This window comes from Fimicolochytrium jonesii (assembly GCF_025526975.1).
Source record: "Fimicolochytrium jonesii strain JEL569 chromosome Unknown EV422scaffold_26, whole genome shotgun sequence".
Taxonomy (NCBI): Eukaryota; Fungi; Chytridiomycota; class Chytridiomycetes; order Spizellomycetales; family Powellomycetaceae; genus Fimicolochytrium; species Fimicolochytrium jonesii.
Window position 1 is genome coordinate 400,304 of NW_026515693.1, and position 14,002 is coordinate 414,305.

Genomic DNA, 14,002 nt, shown 5'->3' on the forward strand with positions numbered 1-14,002 from the left:
GCCTTATACTGCGCATAATCCTTCGCCCCATACGCCCTGTTCCCCAAACTCTCGCCATCGCTCGCTCCCTCCTGTCCACCTCTCAAATCCTCAGCGACCTCATGGGCCTTGAACTGCGCGTAATCCTTCGCGCCGGCGATTTTCTGGCCGAGGGTGTCGCCCGACGACGACGAAGACTCAGCGGAGGAGGTTCCCGAGGGGTGGCTATGAGCCGGGGCAACACCGGCGAGGGCTTTAGCCGACGCGTAGGCGAGCAGGTCTTCGTCTTGGCCGGGCTCGAGCGAGGGGTCGTCGCCCAACGAAGACGCAAACGATGTGCTGGGGAGGGTGCCTGAGGGGTGGCTGTGGGCCCACGCGACGCCGCCGAGGGCCTTGGCCGACGCGTAGGCGAGCAGGTCTTCGTCTTGGCCGGGCTCGAGCGAGGCGTCTGGGAACGGCGCTTCGGCTTCGCTGGAGCGGGCGGAGGCGCGGAGCGAGGAGAAGTAGGACATTCCTTGATGCGTTTCGACGGGTGTTGGGCTTTTGGAACTTTCGGCGCGAGATGATGGGGTTGAGAAGGGTGAAGAAGAGGGTATTGTGTTAGGACGAAGCTGGGTTTCGCCAGAAACTTCAACGCTCGCGAAAATCCCCGGCGCCGGGCGGGATGGATCATACGCTAACTAAAAAGACTGTGTGCGCCCCCCCTACCTATCAAGCTGTGTGTATTAACCGAGACCAAAAACGATTTGCGAGCGACGGCCTACCAAGGCAAGCAAACAGGTTAGATACTCAAGCTTGAGATACGTGTACATGCTCGGGTACAGAGTCGCCTAGAGCCATACGAAGGGAATCCTCGATCCCTCGCACTATAAGCACGACCGGAACCTCCACCCGGGAACGGGCGCAACACCCGTTAAAACCCTCTCGATCTCCCTTATTGACGGGAACTCATTGCCTTTTTGCATCTCCACATCGCTCGCAACCACTCACTTTCTCCGACGAGCGTGGATCAGTGTATAAGCTGCCGAGGAGGTGTTTCTGAAGTTTCCCAACGAGGTTTATTGATGCTGTGAAAACGTCTCGGCCAACTTGAGGCCGACGGGGGTTTTACCTCTCCCCTTTTATGCCATTCTTCCCGGACCCAACGCCGCGTTGACACGGCAATGACATTATTGGATTCCGAGTCCCTTGATGTCATGGCATGTGGTCTGGGCGGAGGGTGGGCGGGGGCGGGGGGGGTTGGGAATGGACGTGGGATGAGATGAATGGGGAGCCCTGAATTGCGAGTTGGGAAATGGGGGGGCGTGACGCGCTGTCGTATTCCCGTCGAGTGTGGCTTCCGCCAGTGGCATCCACCCGTCTCTCAGGATGGAATGTCCCAGAAATGTCCCTATCCAGCAAGCCAAACAGATGATACCATGGGAAGTCAAGCCGACCAGCAGATGCAAAGGCTCCTGCTTCCTAACCAGGGACGTTGATTCCCGCGCTCTAACTTAAGCCGGACCTCAGCGACGAGAAAGAAGAGACGATGCGATATCCATTTGAGAATGGTATTCTAAACCAAGCTGTTCCGCTCTGCGCCTGTATTCGTTTGGAAGGACTTACCAGCTACGTTCTGCGTCGCTCATTGGTTGTGGGTAGCGTAGGCTCGGCTGGACATCTACCACTTTCGCATGCCCCTGTGTAGGGATACATACCTCGAAAGAAGACCGTACAAACCGTCGGGGAGATAATCAAGGAAGATGATCATGGCGCTCGGAAAAGGAAAAGGAAGGGGTACCGCTTTGGAACATCCGCTCTTCCACTGGGGACGGGAAGACAGGGACACAATCAGTGGCGGAATCAAGAAGCCAATCCAAAAAAAAGGCTGGATGATTTCCCCGGCTCGACTGCTGTTGGTACCATACCGTCTGTTTTCCTTCTTGACCACTGAAGCTGGATACTGAGTCTCGATCTTCTCGGTCTCCGGAAAACATTTTCTTCCTCGACTCGATGTCAACAAGCTCTCTACGATGAATTCCGAAGAAGCATGGCACAGACATTCTGCAGGTGGTCGTCTGGACCAGTGGACGATGCACTCAGAGACTTCAGGCTCTTCATCACGCACTGAGAAGACAGAGGGTGCGATATCTGTAGGGGATTCCGTTCAATCTACCGCCCAAGCCGAGGACGGTATCCGTCAAGATCACTTTGATCGCACCACCCGGTGAAATGGCGTCTCATGCTGTCCCGTTGTTCAGTCTGGAGCAAATCGGAGGATCAAGCCTGCCGCTACGATTGTGGGTGATGGCCTCAGTCGGGCCGGTCATCGCCTTTGTTAATTCTCGGCAAATGCACTGAATGTGACGATCTATCGACACATGGTCAGGGAGAGCGGCGGTCCCCGCACCAAGTCCGAACCGCTTTTCAAATGGGCGCCAGGTCTCAGCGGTCGGTACGGACACCATACTTGAGGTGGAATTTGGACGGTGGTTACCGCTGCGGGCCCGTCGATGTCCAAATCGATTGAAATCTAGTTGCATGCAGGGGTCACAGGCTGCTGAAGTGTTTCTACCTGTATATATATTTCTGCAGTCTTCAGCTCGTTGTGATTTATGTACACTAGCTACCTCTACGCCCAAAACCGCTACTGTACTGTGAGATTTTCCCAACTCCCTTCTCTCCCGATGGCGAACATGCTTTCTCGTCTAGAACGTATCCCCACACTTCTCCACAACCTTCGCAGTAACCTCCTGAAACACAGGATACAGCGCCGACTGCGTAAACCGGGAACTGAACGTCCCTCCCTCGGCTTCTATCAGCGTTGTCAAGCCGGGGTCGATGGGCACCCGGCCCAGGAATGCGACATTGAATTCTTTGGCCATTGCTTCGCCGCCGCCTTTCGAGAAGAGGTCCGTGCATTCCTGTAGGGGATAGAAACAGGTCAGGAATGAAAACATTATATTGATGGATGAACGTCGACGGGGATGTCGATGGATGCCGGTGGATGCTCGGATGGATGCTCGATGAGTGGTGAGGAGCGGGAGCTGCTCGCTTCGCTCGCAAAAAGTGCAACGCTCGCCGGTGCTGGGTAAGAGCTGCAGAGTGATGGACTTATTGCCGTTCCGGCGCAATGTGGCTCGCTACGCTCGCTATCGCTCGGGCTGCCATCGCAGATCCAGACCGCTCGCTTGGCTCGCACTTCACTTCACTGCGTTCCATCCTCACTGACCCCCGGTGTGATAGTGGGGTCACTTCGTTCGCAAAACATACCGTGCAATGAGGACAAATGAATCCACTCATATTTTCCACGACCCCAATAATCGGAATCCCAACCTTCCCGCAAAAGTTCAACTCCTTCCTCACATCCGACAACGCCACCGCCTGCGGGGTCGTCACAATCACCGCCCCATCCGGCTTATAATTCCTCAAGTTCTCCGCCACCGAGATATGCTCATCCGACGTGCCCGGCGGCGTGTCTATGAGGAGGTAGTCGAGCTCGCCCCAGGCGACGTCTTCGAGGAACTGCTTGATCATGGCGGTCTTTTTTGGCCCGCGCCAGATCACGGCGTCGTCTTTGTTGGGGAGGAGGAAGCCGAGGGACATGACGGCGAGACGTTTGGTTTCATCGGTGTAGACAGGGACCCAGCTGCGAACGAGAATAACGAGTGAGAAGTCGCGCGACGAGGCTGTTGGCCAGGTGTATGATCCGCAATCCTGGGCCTCCGGCCCGATAGGCTCGGTCTTGCTTTGCAGTCCTCAAGCAATCCTAGGTCTACGGCCCAGTCCTCAAGCATCCCTGGGCCTCGCTTTGCTCGGTGAACACCCCGGTTCGGTTGGCGAACACCCCGCTTCGCTCGCCATACATACCCATTGGAAGCCTGATGCACCATAGCGTCCTCCAATCCAAACATCCTCGGGATACTGGGCCCGGTCAAGTCAATATCCAGCACGCCGACCCTCTTCCCGTGCTCCGCGAGTGTTAGTGCGAGTTCGGTTGTGACAGAAGATTTGCCGACGCCGCCTTTTCCGGACAGAACGAGGACTATGTGTTTGACGCCCGAGAGGGAGGATGAGGGGAGTTCGGCGGCCATTGTTGTGGGGAGGTTTGTGGAAAGTGTAGATGGGGCTGGGGTGGGATGTGGTTTTGTGTTTTGTCCAACGGGATTTGTCACCAAAGCCCACAGCGGGACAGAGACTTGCGCGACAAAGAGCAATCCGCCCTGCCAGCGAGCGACACAAACACAAACAGCGTCGGTCGGACTGGGAATCAACCCTTCTTCACCTCATCGCAGGCCAAACCACCCCTCTTCATCTCACCTCCCCCGGGAAAATCACCCAAACACCTGCGACCTTTCGTTTTGCATTTCAACGCAGGCGGAAGCCAGGGAGGCCGATCGCATTTCTTCAACCAGCTGGATCTAAGGGGATAGAGGCGGGTTTCAGGGAGCCTACTATGCGCAATGTCTACATGGAGTACCCTGACCTCTTCGATGTACCATTCACTGCAATTTTGGAGCAGCCCTCAGAGGCGCCCTCAGAGGCGCATACCTCTCCTCAAATGAACGGCAGCGTGTGTCTTGCAGGGATGGGAAGCCGAGCTCCGCTCCGCGCGCACGAGCTGAAGCTGAAGTCGGAGCGATCACAATCGAACAAGGAATCGGCGGTCTTGCGTCTTGCGGGAACTGGAGCCGCATGAAGCATGTCGGATTGTAGTCTGTGATCGACTCATTGTTGAAGGAAAGGACCCATCTACTCAGGAACTCGCTGCATGGGCGTCAAGAACATTGTCGAAATAATGCAGTGGAGCCTTCTGAAGGCAAGGTGTCTCAGAACGGAAAGGTAGCCTCGAGCGGTCTGCCGCCACAGCGGACATATGGAAGACGCCGTCTTTTTCCGGGACATACCACGCGCCATCGACAGCCGGCATGCGATGGGTTTCTCGGGAAAGATGTGCATAGCGCACTGCTGCAGCGCCTGTTGCCCCGTCGAAACCTGCCCACAACTTTGATAGTGGATGGTGGGAAGTTCGGGTGGAGCGGAGTTTTAGTGACTGCAGACCATCCGTTGGGACTTGCGACCTGCCGAAAGGCTGAGGAATCCGAATACTAAAGAGAGGCTGCGGAACGCCCCACGTAAGGGGCACTTGGTGTTCCGGAGCAGAAAAGTATGGTGTGCCAACCCTGTCGTTATGAGGCATTGAGGACGTTACCTGAGGACGCTTCACGTCCTGAGCACGTAACCACATACGTCCACCAGACGTGGAACGTCCAGTGGCAAAAAGGCACGATTGCAGATCGAGTTGACCAAAACACGCGTTCGTCAACCCTGAAGACCCTCACCGCTGCGGTGCCTTTCTTCCTTGTTCCCACGCATCTTCGCTTCGGACATTACGCAGAATTCGAAACGCGTACCTCTCTCATCTCATTGAACTATGCGGTCGCCGTTCATTGAGAAGCTACCGTCGTAGGCTGTGCGTTGTGCTGTGGTATATCTACTCCTGCGGTCGCTGGCTTACCCAAAACACCGTACGGTAGAGAGGCAGTGCGTGCTGAGCTCGCCCATGTCCGACATCTCATCCTCTCTGGCTATAGCACTGCACACGGTTTAGCAGAGAGCAATTCTTGAAGTACACGTACTCGGACGCCACGAGCATGCTGATGGACGAGGAGACGATGCTTCCTGGTTCCCGAGTCGGTGATCCAGCCGAGTCTTGGATCCCGGCAGATGAGTTGCCGCGTTTTGGAGTAGAGAGTTCTTCTATAAGCTGCTTGGCATGCACGAGGAGTTTGGGAAAAAGAAGGAGAGAAATCCAGCGACACATCGGCACCCGAAAACATTTGGAAAACGTACTGGTGCATGTGAATGAGATTCGTACCTCGGTTATGCCTAACTCGGAGAATCATGTCCACGGAGTCCCATTCAACGAGCCCGATCCGAGCGGCCTCTTCAACTTCCTGGGATCTTCACAGTCAGATCTCTGCGACAGAGCGTCAGTACTAGTAGAACCAATCCCAGACATGACGGAAGAACAACAACATCCGATGGCCAGCAACGAATCAGTCAATGCGTTGAATGATCTGGATGATCCTCTCCTCCGCATCCTGGATAACATTGAGGTGGACTCGGCTTTTGCTCGACATCTCCAGAGTCTTTCGGTTACCGATGCACCACTGCACCTCCATTTGATGAACACAGGCCATGCAACGGATGCCACAATGGACACTTTTTGATTTCCATTCCCAGTCAATCAAACGCCAGTTACAATCACGGCCACTGTTTTCATTAATCTCCCCCGATGTACTGTATGTTTATGCAAAGGCAGGCAGCGCAACCATCCCTCCCCGCCATCGCAGAACTTAATGTTAGGGTTATCAACAGGTTTCTGGCATGCATGTCCGCCTAGTGCTTTTCGACACAGCGTTAAAAAATGGCGGTATGGTTTTAAAAGATACATCATGAGGGATAAATGAGCGACTGTACATGTAGTGAAACCCACAATGATGAGGTTGAACTAGACTACGAAGATTATTTGAACCTTGGCAGCGACAATTAATTGTGACGCATCTGCAGGACCAAAGTCGAAGAAGACCCCCCGATCCAGCGTCTTTTCGGAGGTGCCGCAACCGGCGTTGATTTGCCCATCGTGTGAACGTTGCATGAGTGGGTCCTGCGTCCATTCGCCAGTTACATCACTCTTCTCCATCTGTCGCATCTTCACGTCGTTAATTCGCTTGCGGTCTCAGTGTGGGCGGGGTCGGCGGTCAAAACCTCATCGTACATCGCGCGCACGCGCGCCGCAATTGACTCCAAATGGAATCCGTCGACGCTGCCTGAGGAGGGCGGCCTCCTTCTCCAGGCGGAGAATCCGCGCTTCCCTCGAGGTGTCCCTCGCAGCTTCCCTTGCGGCGCTCTCGGCGGCTGCCTCCTAGGCGGGCGAACCGCGCTGCATTGGCCTGGTTTTCAGCTTCCAGTTCCGCAAGCTTCTCCAGCACTTGGTTGCCAATGGATGGTGCGCTGAGGGGAGTTGTGGTCGGGCCGTCAGACTTGGTCCGGCAACGCTTAGGGAGTCGCCCGCGAGGAAGGAGCGGTGGCGGACCACGCCGGAGGGGCAACACTAGGAGCCAGGCATTGCACTTATGTCAAGAATAATTTCGACCGACGAGGAAGCAGTAGCGGCCGCGGACGAGGACGAGGCGGGCGGACTTTTGCATTTTGATCTGCGAACTGGGTGAAGATGGTATGATGATAGGTTGTCGGGTACTGGAGTGTGGGGTGTCGTCGGGCTGAGTCGCTTGCCATATTCCAGTACCCTTGACCACCCCTCCATGGTCTTGTCCGAGGAGCCGCCACCGGGATTGATTTGGGTTCGCGGACCAGAAAGCGGAGGCAAAAATAGGTAGTCAAATGTGAAAGGAGGAGAAAAGAAAAGGTAGGCAATACATCAGTAACTTGTTACGGGGCTGGCAATGCGGCACAAGGTCACAGATTGCGGAAAGAGGCCCCCGCCATTCCACTACTAACTTGGCGAAACCAAGAGAGCACAACCGCAATTCCCTACAGGTCCGTAGACAGTAGCTCGGAAATCACGGAAGAGTAAGGACCCGTTTGCAGTGCCTCGGCCAGCCCTTCAGGCGCATAACATACGCCTTTCAAGCAAACCTGACAAGCCAAACCGCAGTCCAGACTTCATGAAACAGCAGGGCTAAAATTAACCTCCAGCGGAGTTGCAAGAACTCCAGTGTGGCTATAAAGTCAGGGATGCACGTTGATCCAGGCTACCCCACCATCCCCCGATATATACGCATACGCCCCTCCTCTGAACGTATAACACCTTGCCAAGGCGGATGTGGAATCCAATATCGGAGGGGCCTAAGCTCCCTGGTTCTGCCAAAGCAGAAACGCAGGAGCAAAGGACCGGAAGTGCCTGTGTGAACAGGCACCCCCAGGCTTGACCCGGGACGCCATCCACCTTTACCAATGGGGAAAACACATGCGCTGGGAGTTTGGGAGAGATCACACTCACCTGCGATCACAAAAGGAGACGGCCTCGCAGCCGGCCGCCGGTGGGGTCGATGGGACCAACGTGAGTGTAACGTGAGTGTTCTTGCAGGCGCAAAAAATCCGGGGGGAGCTTGGGGCATGACTTGGGAGAGCTGAGAGCCTGTGGGACGTGCGAATTGGCTCTCGTTTGCATCGCCACTACCCGCTGGGGTGATGGGTCAAGCGCTATGGGAAAGGGAACAATTCAGACGGCCGCAGTCTCGAAATCGTACGATGAGTGTGGGAAAAGAGACCGTACTTACGTCCATAGTTGTAGTTGAGTATGCAGCGAGGTAGAGATATGCGAGACAGCAAATAGTTTAGCAAGTGATGGTGCTGTAGCGATGCGAGCGGGGATCTCTGGTGGGAATTGAAGGGAGACCTGGATGTCTGGAAGGGTGAGTTGGCGCGTGTAACTTCCCTATACCGATTATAAGAGACAGTCCGTGGACACGCGCCCGCTTTCGGTCGATCGGCACTGGACAGCCCACTCTATGCTGCTGATCACCCATACTGTACACTGTATTCAAGTCCTGCACTTACAAGTATGCTGTACCTGTATCTACTGCGCTAAATCAAAGCTGGACATGATGAAAATCCACTGCCCCCGAGTCCGAGTCCCCGACGCTGTCACGCAGCGTAAAATGCATGCATGGTTTCTGCGCAATCAAGCTTATGTGAGACGCGTCGAAACTGAGGCGACTGAGTTCCCATTCCCAAGTAGCCCGAGTCGACTAGGCCCCAACATGTGCTTCCTTGTATCTCATCTTCGCCCGACATACTGATTTGTCCAAGATCCGTTGTTTGCTCTGCATTTGTGACAATATCAATCTAAATCTTCCTTAATACATCATCGAATATCGTCGTACGCGATGGCATCGAAGGAAACTACCGCGTGGCAGGATAAGCTGAACGAGTTCCTGAGGAGTCGCGATGAGGGAGATTGGAGTGGCGGAGCAATCGGGCGATATGTCAAGCCATTCTTGCCAATATCCGCTACTGCCACGGACGTGATTGCCGCGCTACGGTCGGCGCTTGAGGTAATTGAAAATGACCAGTCGTTTTCTGATGCAAAGCGAAAGAAGGCGCATCTTCTGGCAAAACAAAAGGTAAGGGGATCGACTCTCGTATTCGGATGTGCCTTGGTGATTCCTGATCACCTGGCATAATTAGACTCTGCACTCGAAAGTCCAGTCAGAAATCGACCGTCCACAGCAGCTGTCCACCACATCCGCAACCCGCATTCGCGTTGAAAAGTCCAAGGGCGCTGTGATTGCCAACAATGGTGTTGGAAATAGTGGCAACACCATCTCAAATACATTCACGGTGCGTTGCTCCCAACTCATAATGAAATGACGCGCGTTCCATTGAATTCGTCGTTGTTGATTGTGAAGGCACCCTCTCGGAAGCTCCGCAAGCGAAAGGCGGACAGTATCACCGGAGGCGGCAGTGTCGACGCCGGCGGCGACAGCGATGGGAGTACCGACAGGGGCAAGCGCGGTGACATCAAACGTCTAATGGGGTCGGCACCGTCAAACTCGTTGATGGCAAACGGCGTCGCGCTCTGCGGAGTACCCGCGCGCCTGTCGCTCAACTACCCAATCCTAGGAAACGCCTTGGAGGGCAACGAGTTTGATGTTGCCGAGTTGCAACCGATGACGGAATTGGCCCGTGTCCCGCTGAAGGACGTGAGGGAGGCCCTCGTCAGGCTTAAGAGCCACGGAGCGATAGATGTGGCGGCGGGGTTGAACTGCCCGTGGGAGTGAGCGAGGAATTTATGTTTGACACACCGAATATCCTAAGGACGTGGTACGTCCTTGCGGAAATGCCAGCTTTGGCGCCACGCATCTAAACTGCCTTTCCGTTGAGCAGTTTGATGAACCGCGAGGCGGGAGTCGCGGCAACCCTCAATGGCACAGAAAGAACCATTGACCGACAGGTCTGGTCCCGATGGATGGACTTGCTGGAAGAGCCAGGGATGTTGATCCGATAGTGAGTGTGAAGCTCCCCCGTCCGTGTCCGGCTTCGGTCAAGGCATACTGATTTATTGGGGATGTCCGGCATTTGATAGCGGGGAGACCGGAAGCAGCTCGCATCAAACGGTCCGTGGAGGGGAAACAGTTTGCCTCGTAGACTGGACGGTAAGCTTGCCGAATAGGTGTCTTGTGTGATGGGGAGGGAATTTTCTTGACCTTGTTGTTGTCTACATCACATCTGTGATTCCCCCACCAATGAGGCACGCGGAGACGAGATCCTAGCTGGCGAAAGCATCGGGGCAGCGAAAGCCGGCGAGAGAGACACGAAAATCCGAAAGTCGGCCCGGAGTGCGCAGGACACGGCCGTCCGCTTGTTGTCCCGCACCCATCGCCGCTTGGAGGTCCCGTGGATTATCTTCTTTAAGGAGATGGCGCTCGTCTTCCTTGTGAAGCCGATGAACGGGGCAGGCAATGTGTGCAAGGCCGCCTTTGTCGGCACTGTCAAGAACTTGTACCTTTCGGCGGAGGAAGACATGGTGCCCGACCTTGTGAACGGTGCTGCCATCATGCGTCTTGTCCGCGACCGGCTGGCTAGGATTCGAGTGGCACTGAACGCCACGCCAGATGTTAAGGAGCTTGTGGTCCAACCCCTAGCAGGGAAGTCGACGCCAGTCAGCAAGCGCAAGGCCGGAGCATACCGAGGGGCCCTCCTGAACTACGCGTCGCCAGCAAACTCAGCGGACATGCGTGGCGCTGCCTTGTCATCTTTCTCTCCTCTCTCTTCCGTCACGCGTCCTCCTTCCCCGCTTGCGGTGGAGCCAAGCTCCTCGGGAATGCCTCGTCCGTTGCGTTTTGGCCGTACGAACGCCCCGGCAACGTGTCCAAGCCCTTTGCTTTCTCCGCTCGCAACCGCCCGTGAGCCCATTGAGCCACATCCCATCCCGCATCCTCAGACTCCCCCGGCAGCTCTTCCCGCCGCGGTATGGGAGGACGCCTCTATGCCGGCGTATGAGCCTTTTGCCCAGGATACGCCGGAGCGCGCGTGGAGAGTGAGAATGACGACGCTTGCTGAGGACTCCGTCGTAAGGTCCACCAACATGTCCTTCGAGATCTTCTGTGCGGTGAAGGTGCTTGCAAAATCCTGGGACCGTGCTGCATGAGCAGGTCTTCAAGCTCGGTTGGTGGACCTTACGACGGACGAGGTCGACCGCATTTTCGACGCCGTCGACGACCGCGTCAAGTTTCGCCGTCTCCAGGCAAGTCTGATGCCGTTTTGGCGTCGCTGGGTTGGCATTTGAGAAGCTATGACCAGGTTTTCTCGGTGACGGGATGTGTCATGCTGCTTGGTCTGCGTATGTTGGGGGCGTATTTGGCGAGTTTCTGCCGTTTGGGGATTTTTTTTGCACGTCCTTGAACAAGAACGATTGGGTAAATCCAAAGAGCACCATATGCACACAGTACCGATGTCCAAACCTTGAGCGTAATTGGCGATTTTCTGTCGGTTGGAGGGGAGGGTAGTTTGCACGTCCCCGAGAAACGACGAGTGGGTGAATCCAAGGTGCACCATACGCACACAGTACCTATATCCAAACCTTGGAGGCGTATTTGGCGAGTATCTGCCGTTTGGGGATTTTTTTTTGCACGTCCCTGAGAAAGAACGATTGGGTGAATCCAAGATGCTCCACTCACACAATATCAATGTCCAAAAGTGCCCCGCCTCTAAGGATGGGTTGTTTCATATGTTGAAAGAGGTTACTTGCCTTCCCTGTTTTTGTTCACTTCACGCTCCGGACTTCTGAGGGAAGACAGATGGTAAATCCAAGACGATGGAGTACCGACCAACCGCTGCCAGAGACTTACCAAGAGAAGGGGTTGAATCTCCAATTCTCCAATGCCAGACACCGACAGATTCTGAGCTGTACACTAGCAAAGCCGTGTTCTTCACCGGAAAGGTGATAATTTGTCGAACTAAACATGGTTCATAGTGTTCACGGATCAGGATGTCCAGCGGGGGCAAGAGGGTGAGAGGTATGCTCGAGGATGGGAGATATTTCGGTGCCATAAAGGGACATGCCAGCGGTAGGATTATGTTGAATTGGGTTCTCCCCGTCGTGGCTCACCTTACACCTAGATTCCTGACCGAATCTTCACCGTTCCCAAATTTATGGATGGGCTCTTGCCTCGTTCTCCTTCAGACCCTCGGGGAGAGGATACCTTTCTGAAGGGGCAATTACGGTACAGGGCTTTTTGCCGCCCGTTATCGGTTTCCCACGGCAGCAGCAGTAACAGCGGGCCGGCCGCGCTGTCGAAAAGCGGTCCGCAAATACAGCTCATCATGGCACCCGTGTTCTCCAGTTGGGGTCGAAATCGACGAAGGCGATGACGGACTACTCGTTTTGCCGTGATTCAAAAATTCCAAAACGTTTAGCGTAATTGAAGGTAATTCTCCGGATGGGGAAGAACCTTATCGGAGGTCATTTCGCACAAAACTGCGATAGTTTTGCTATAAGGAGGTTATAATGGCGACGGAAGACCCGTTTTTCGAAATCTCCGTATCCGTAGGTCGAATTTACATTTGTATGCATGTTGGCTGATGCCATTGCCCGTGGTGCCGTGGGTGAGGTCACCGAATCATGGGCCGGTGATCCGCAGACCGCCGTCAACGCTCGCCATAACATCGCGCTGAGCATCATATTGGCGACCTTTCTTAACGATGGGGATGCTCATCAGCATATGGATGTGACGAAGTGCTAGATCTACGACGAGAAACGCGAGGCCGAGCTGACGGAAGATCTGGCGAAGGGGTGGCCCGGCCTTGATGACTCGGCGGGACCGAAGTGATCGGCAGGCGACTGTTACAAAGGTATCATGGAGGTATTATATAATATTGAAAAGCGCTGCTTTATCTTTCGCCAGCGCTAGAGGATGGATTTCTTTCGTAGGACAATCCAGCGTGTATCATGCACGTAGTCGAGGGCATCAAGCGTCAACACCCTCCTGTCCGGCGGTGGTAAGTTTTGTATCGTCGGGACGTTCACGGAAGTCCAATAATGAAACGGGATCCCCCAGAGCGCTCAGAGGTGCAGAGGGCGTTGGTTGGCTTCCAAGTTCGGTTATCATATCCCTATCCGGGGTCTCCGGATGAAGTTGGTCGAAAACACCTGATAGGAGGTCCGTAAATGAAGGTGCAGTTCGTGGACTTCTTCTGGCACGCCTACGCCTCTGACCGGAAGACTCAGAGGTGTGTGAGAAATCAATGTCGCTCGACTTAGAAATGGGCCAATCGGAGTCGCCCATATCGGAAGTATCAGAGGGAGGTTCGATTCTATCGGAAGCATCAGAGGGAGGTTCCGAGAATACAGAGAGGCCATCGTCAGAGGGGGGCTCATCTTCCGAAAACAGGTTCTGCGGTAAATCGAGATTCTTCTGGGATAAATGACGAGAATTACGGCCGATATGTGGTCTCCTGCTTGTTCGCGAAGCGATGAGGGATTTGGTATTCGTGTCGTCGGCGCCACCTCTCAGGATGAATTTGAAAACCGTGGTGTAGGGCCAGATGAGTAAACTGAAAAACTGAGATGCTACCGCAAGCAGCGCCGACGCCAACGCAAGTAAACCGCCACGTCCGCCGACAGCTTTCTTGATGCTTCTTGTTTCCTCCACGTTAACATTCACATCTGCAGAAGTGATGTACCCTGCAGCCTCGAACGCCGCCACTCGTGCGCGGTGCCTGGCCGCGTACTTCTCGTCTGATCGAAGCCGTTGCTCGACGGCCAACCCAAACTCATCTTCCCTGGAGTAATCAATGATTCGATAGTTGCCCCGGTTGATTTTCAACCCCAAATCGAGATCCTTTTCTTCAGACGGCTTTGGGAAGGACAAGCGGTAGGGCACAACCCACTCGATCAACCAACAGAAAACCACCCCGAGGGCGCCGGCAAAAGTATTCCTGGCGGCTGAAAAACCGAGAGAGTCGTGTAGAGGAGCTCCGTGCGACTTTTCAAGTTGTCTAAAGTATTTCGCCT

General features: G+C 54.8%; 4 protein-coding genes across 4 annotated transcripts; 1 reads left to right on the forward strand and 3 right to left on the reverse strand.

The window, feature by feature from the left end:
• Positions 1-31: 31 nt before the first annotated feature.
• Positions 32-820, reverse strand: EV422DRAFT_214494 (uncharacterized protein). Its single transcript, XM_053065413.1, has one exon. It carries the CDS (start codon positions 650-652, stop codon positions 83-85), a length of 570 nt encoding a protein of 189 aa, XP_052922713.1. The 5' UTR covers positions 653-820; the 3' UTR covers positions 32-82.
• A 1,763-nt stretch (positions 821-2,583) lies between these two features.
• Positions 2,584-4,383, reverse strand: EV422DRAFT_214550 (P-loop containing nucleoside triphosphate hydrolase protein). The gene is made up of 3 exons (XM_053065414.1): positions 3,829-4,383; positions 3,232-3,607; positions 2,584-2,882 (listed from the first exon to the last, which is right to left on the reverse strand). The coding sequence occupies exons 1-3, from the start codon at positions 4,050-4,052 to the stop codon at positions 2,667-2,669; spliced, it is 816 nt and encodes a 271-aa protein (XP_052922714.1). The 5' UTR covers positions 4,053-4,383; the 3' UTR covers positions 2,584-2,666.
• Positions 4,384-6,472: 2,089 nt separating this feature from the next.
• EV422DRAFT_508815 (uncharacterized protein) lies at positions 6,473-7,288 on the reverse strand (the record flags this gene model as incomplete). Its single annotated transcript, XM_053068790.1, has 3 exons — positions 6,473-6,699; positions 6,740-7,075; positions 7,096-7,288. The coding sequence occupies 3 exons, from the start codon at positions 7,286-7,288 to the stop codon at positions 6,473-6,475; spliced, it is 756 nt and encodes a 251-aa protein (XP_052922715.1).
• Positions 7,289-8,873: 1,585 nt separating this feature from the next.
• Positions 8,874-11,137, forward strand: EV422DRAFT_508816 (uncharacterized protein; the record flags this gene model as incomplete). Its single annotated transcript, XM_053068791.1, has 6 exons — positions 8,874-9,110; positions 9,175-9,327; positions 9,396-9,763; positions 9,874-9,993; positions 10,073-10,142; positions 10,238-11,137. 6 exons carry the CDS (start codon positions 8,874-8,876, stop codon positions 11,135-11,137), a joined length of 1,848 nt encoding a protein of 615 aa, XP_052922716.1.
• Between the last annotated feature and the right edge of the window lie 2,865 nt (positions 11,138-14,002).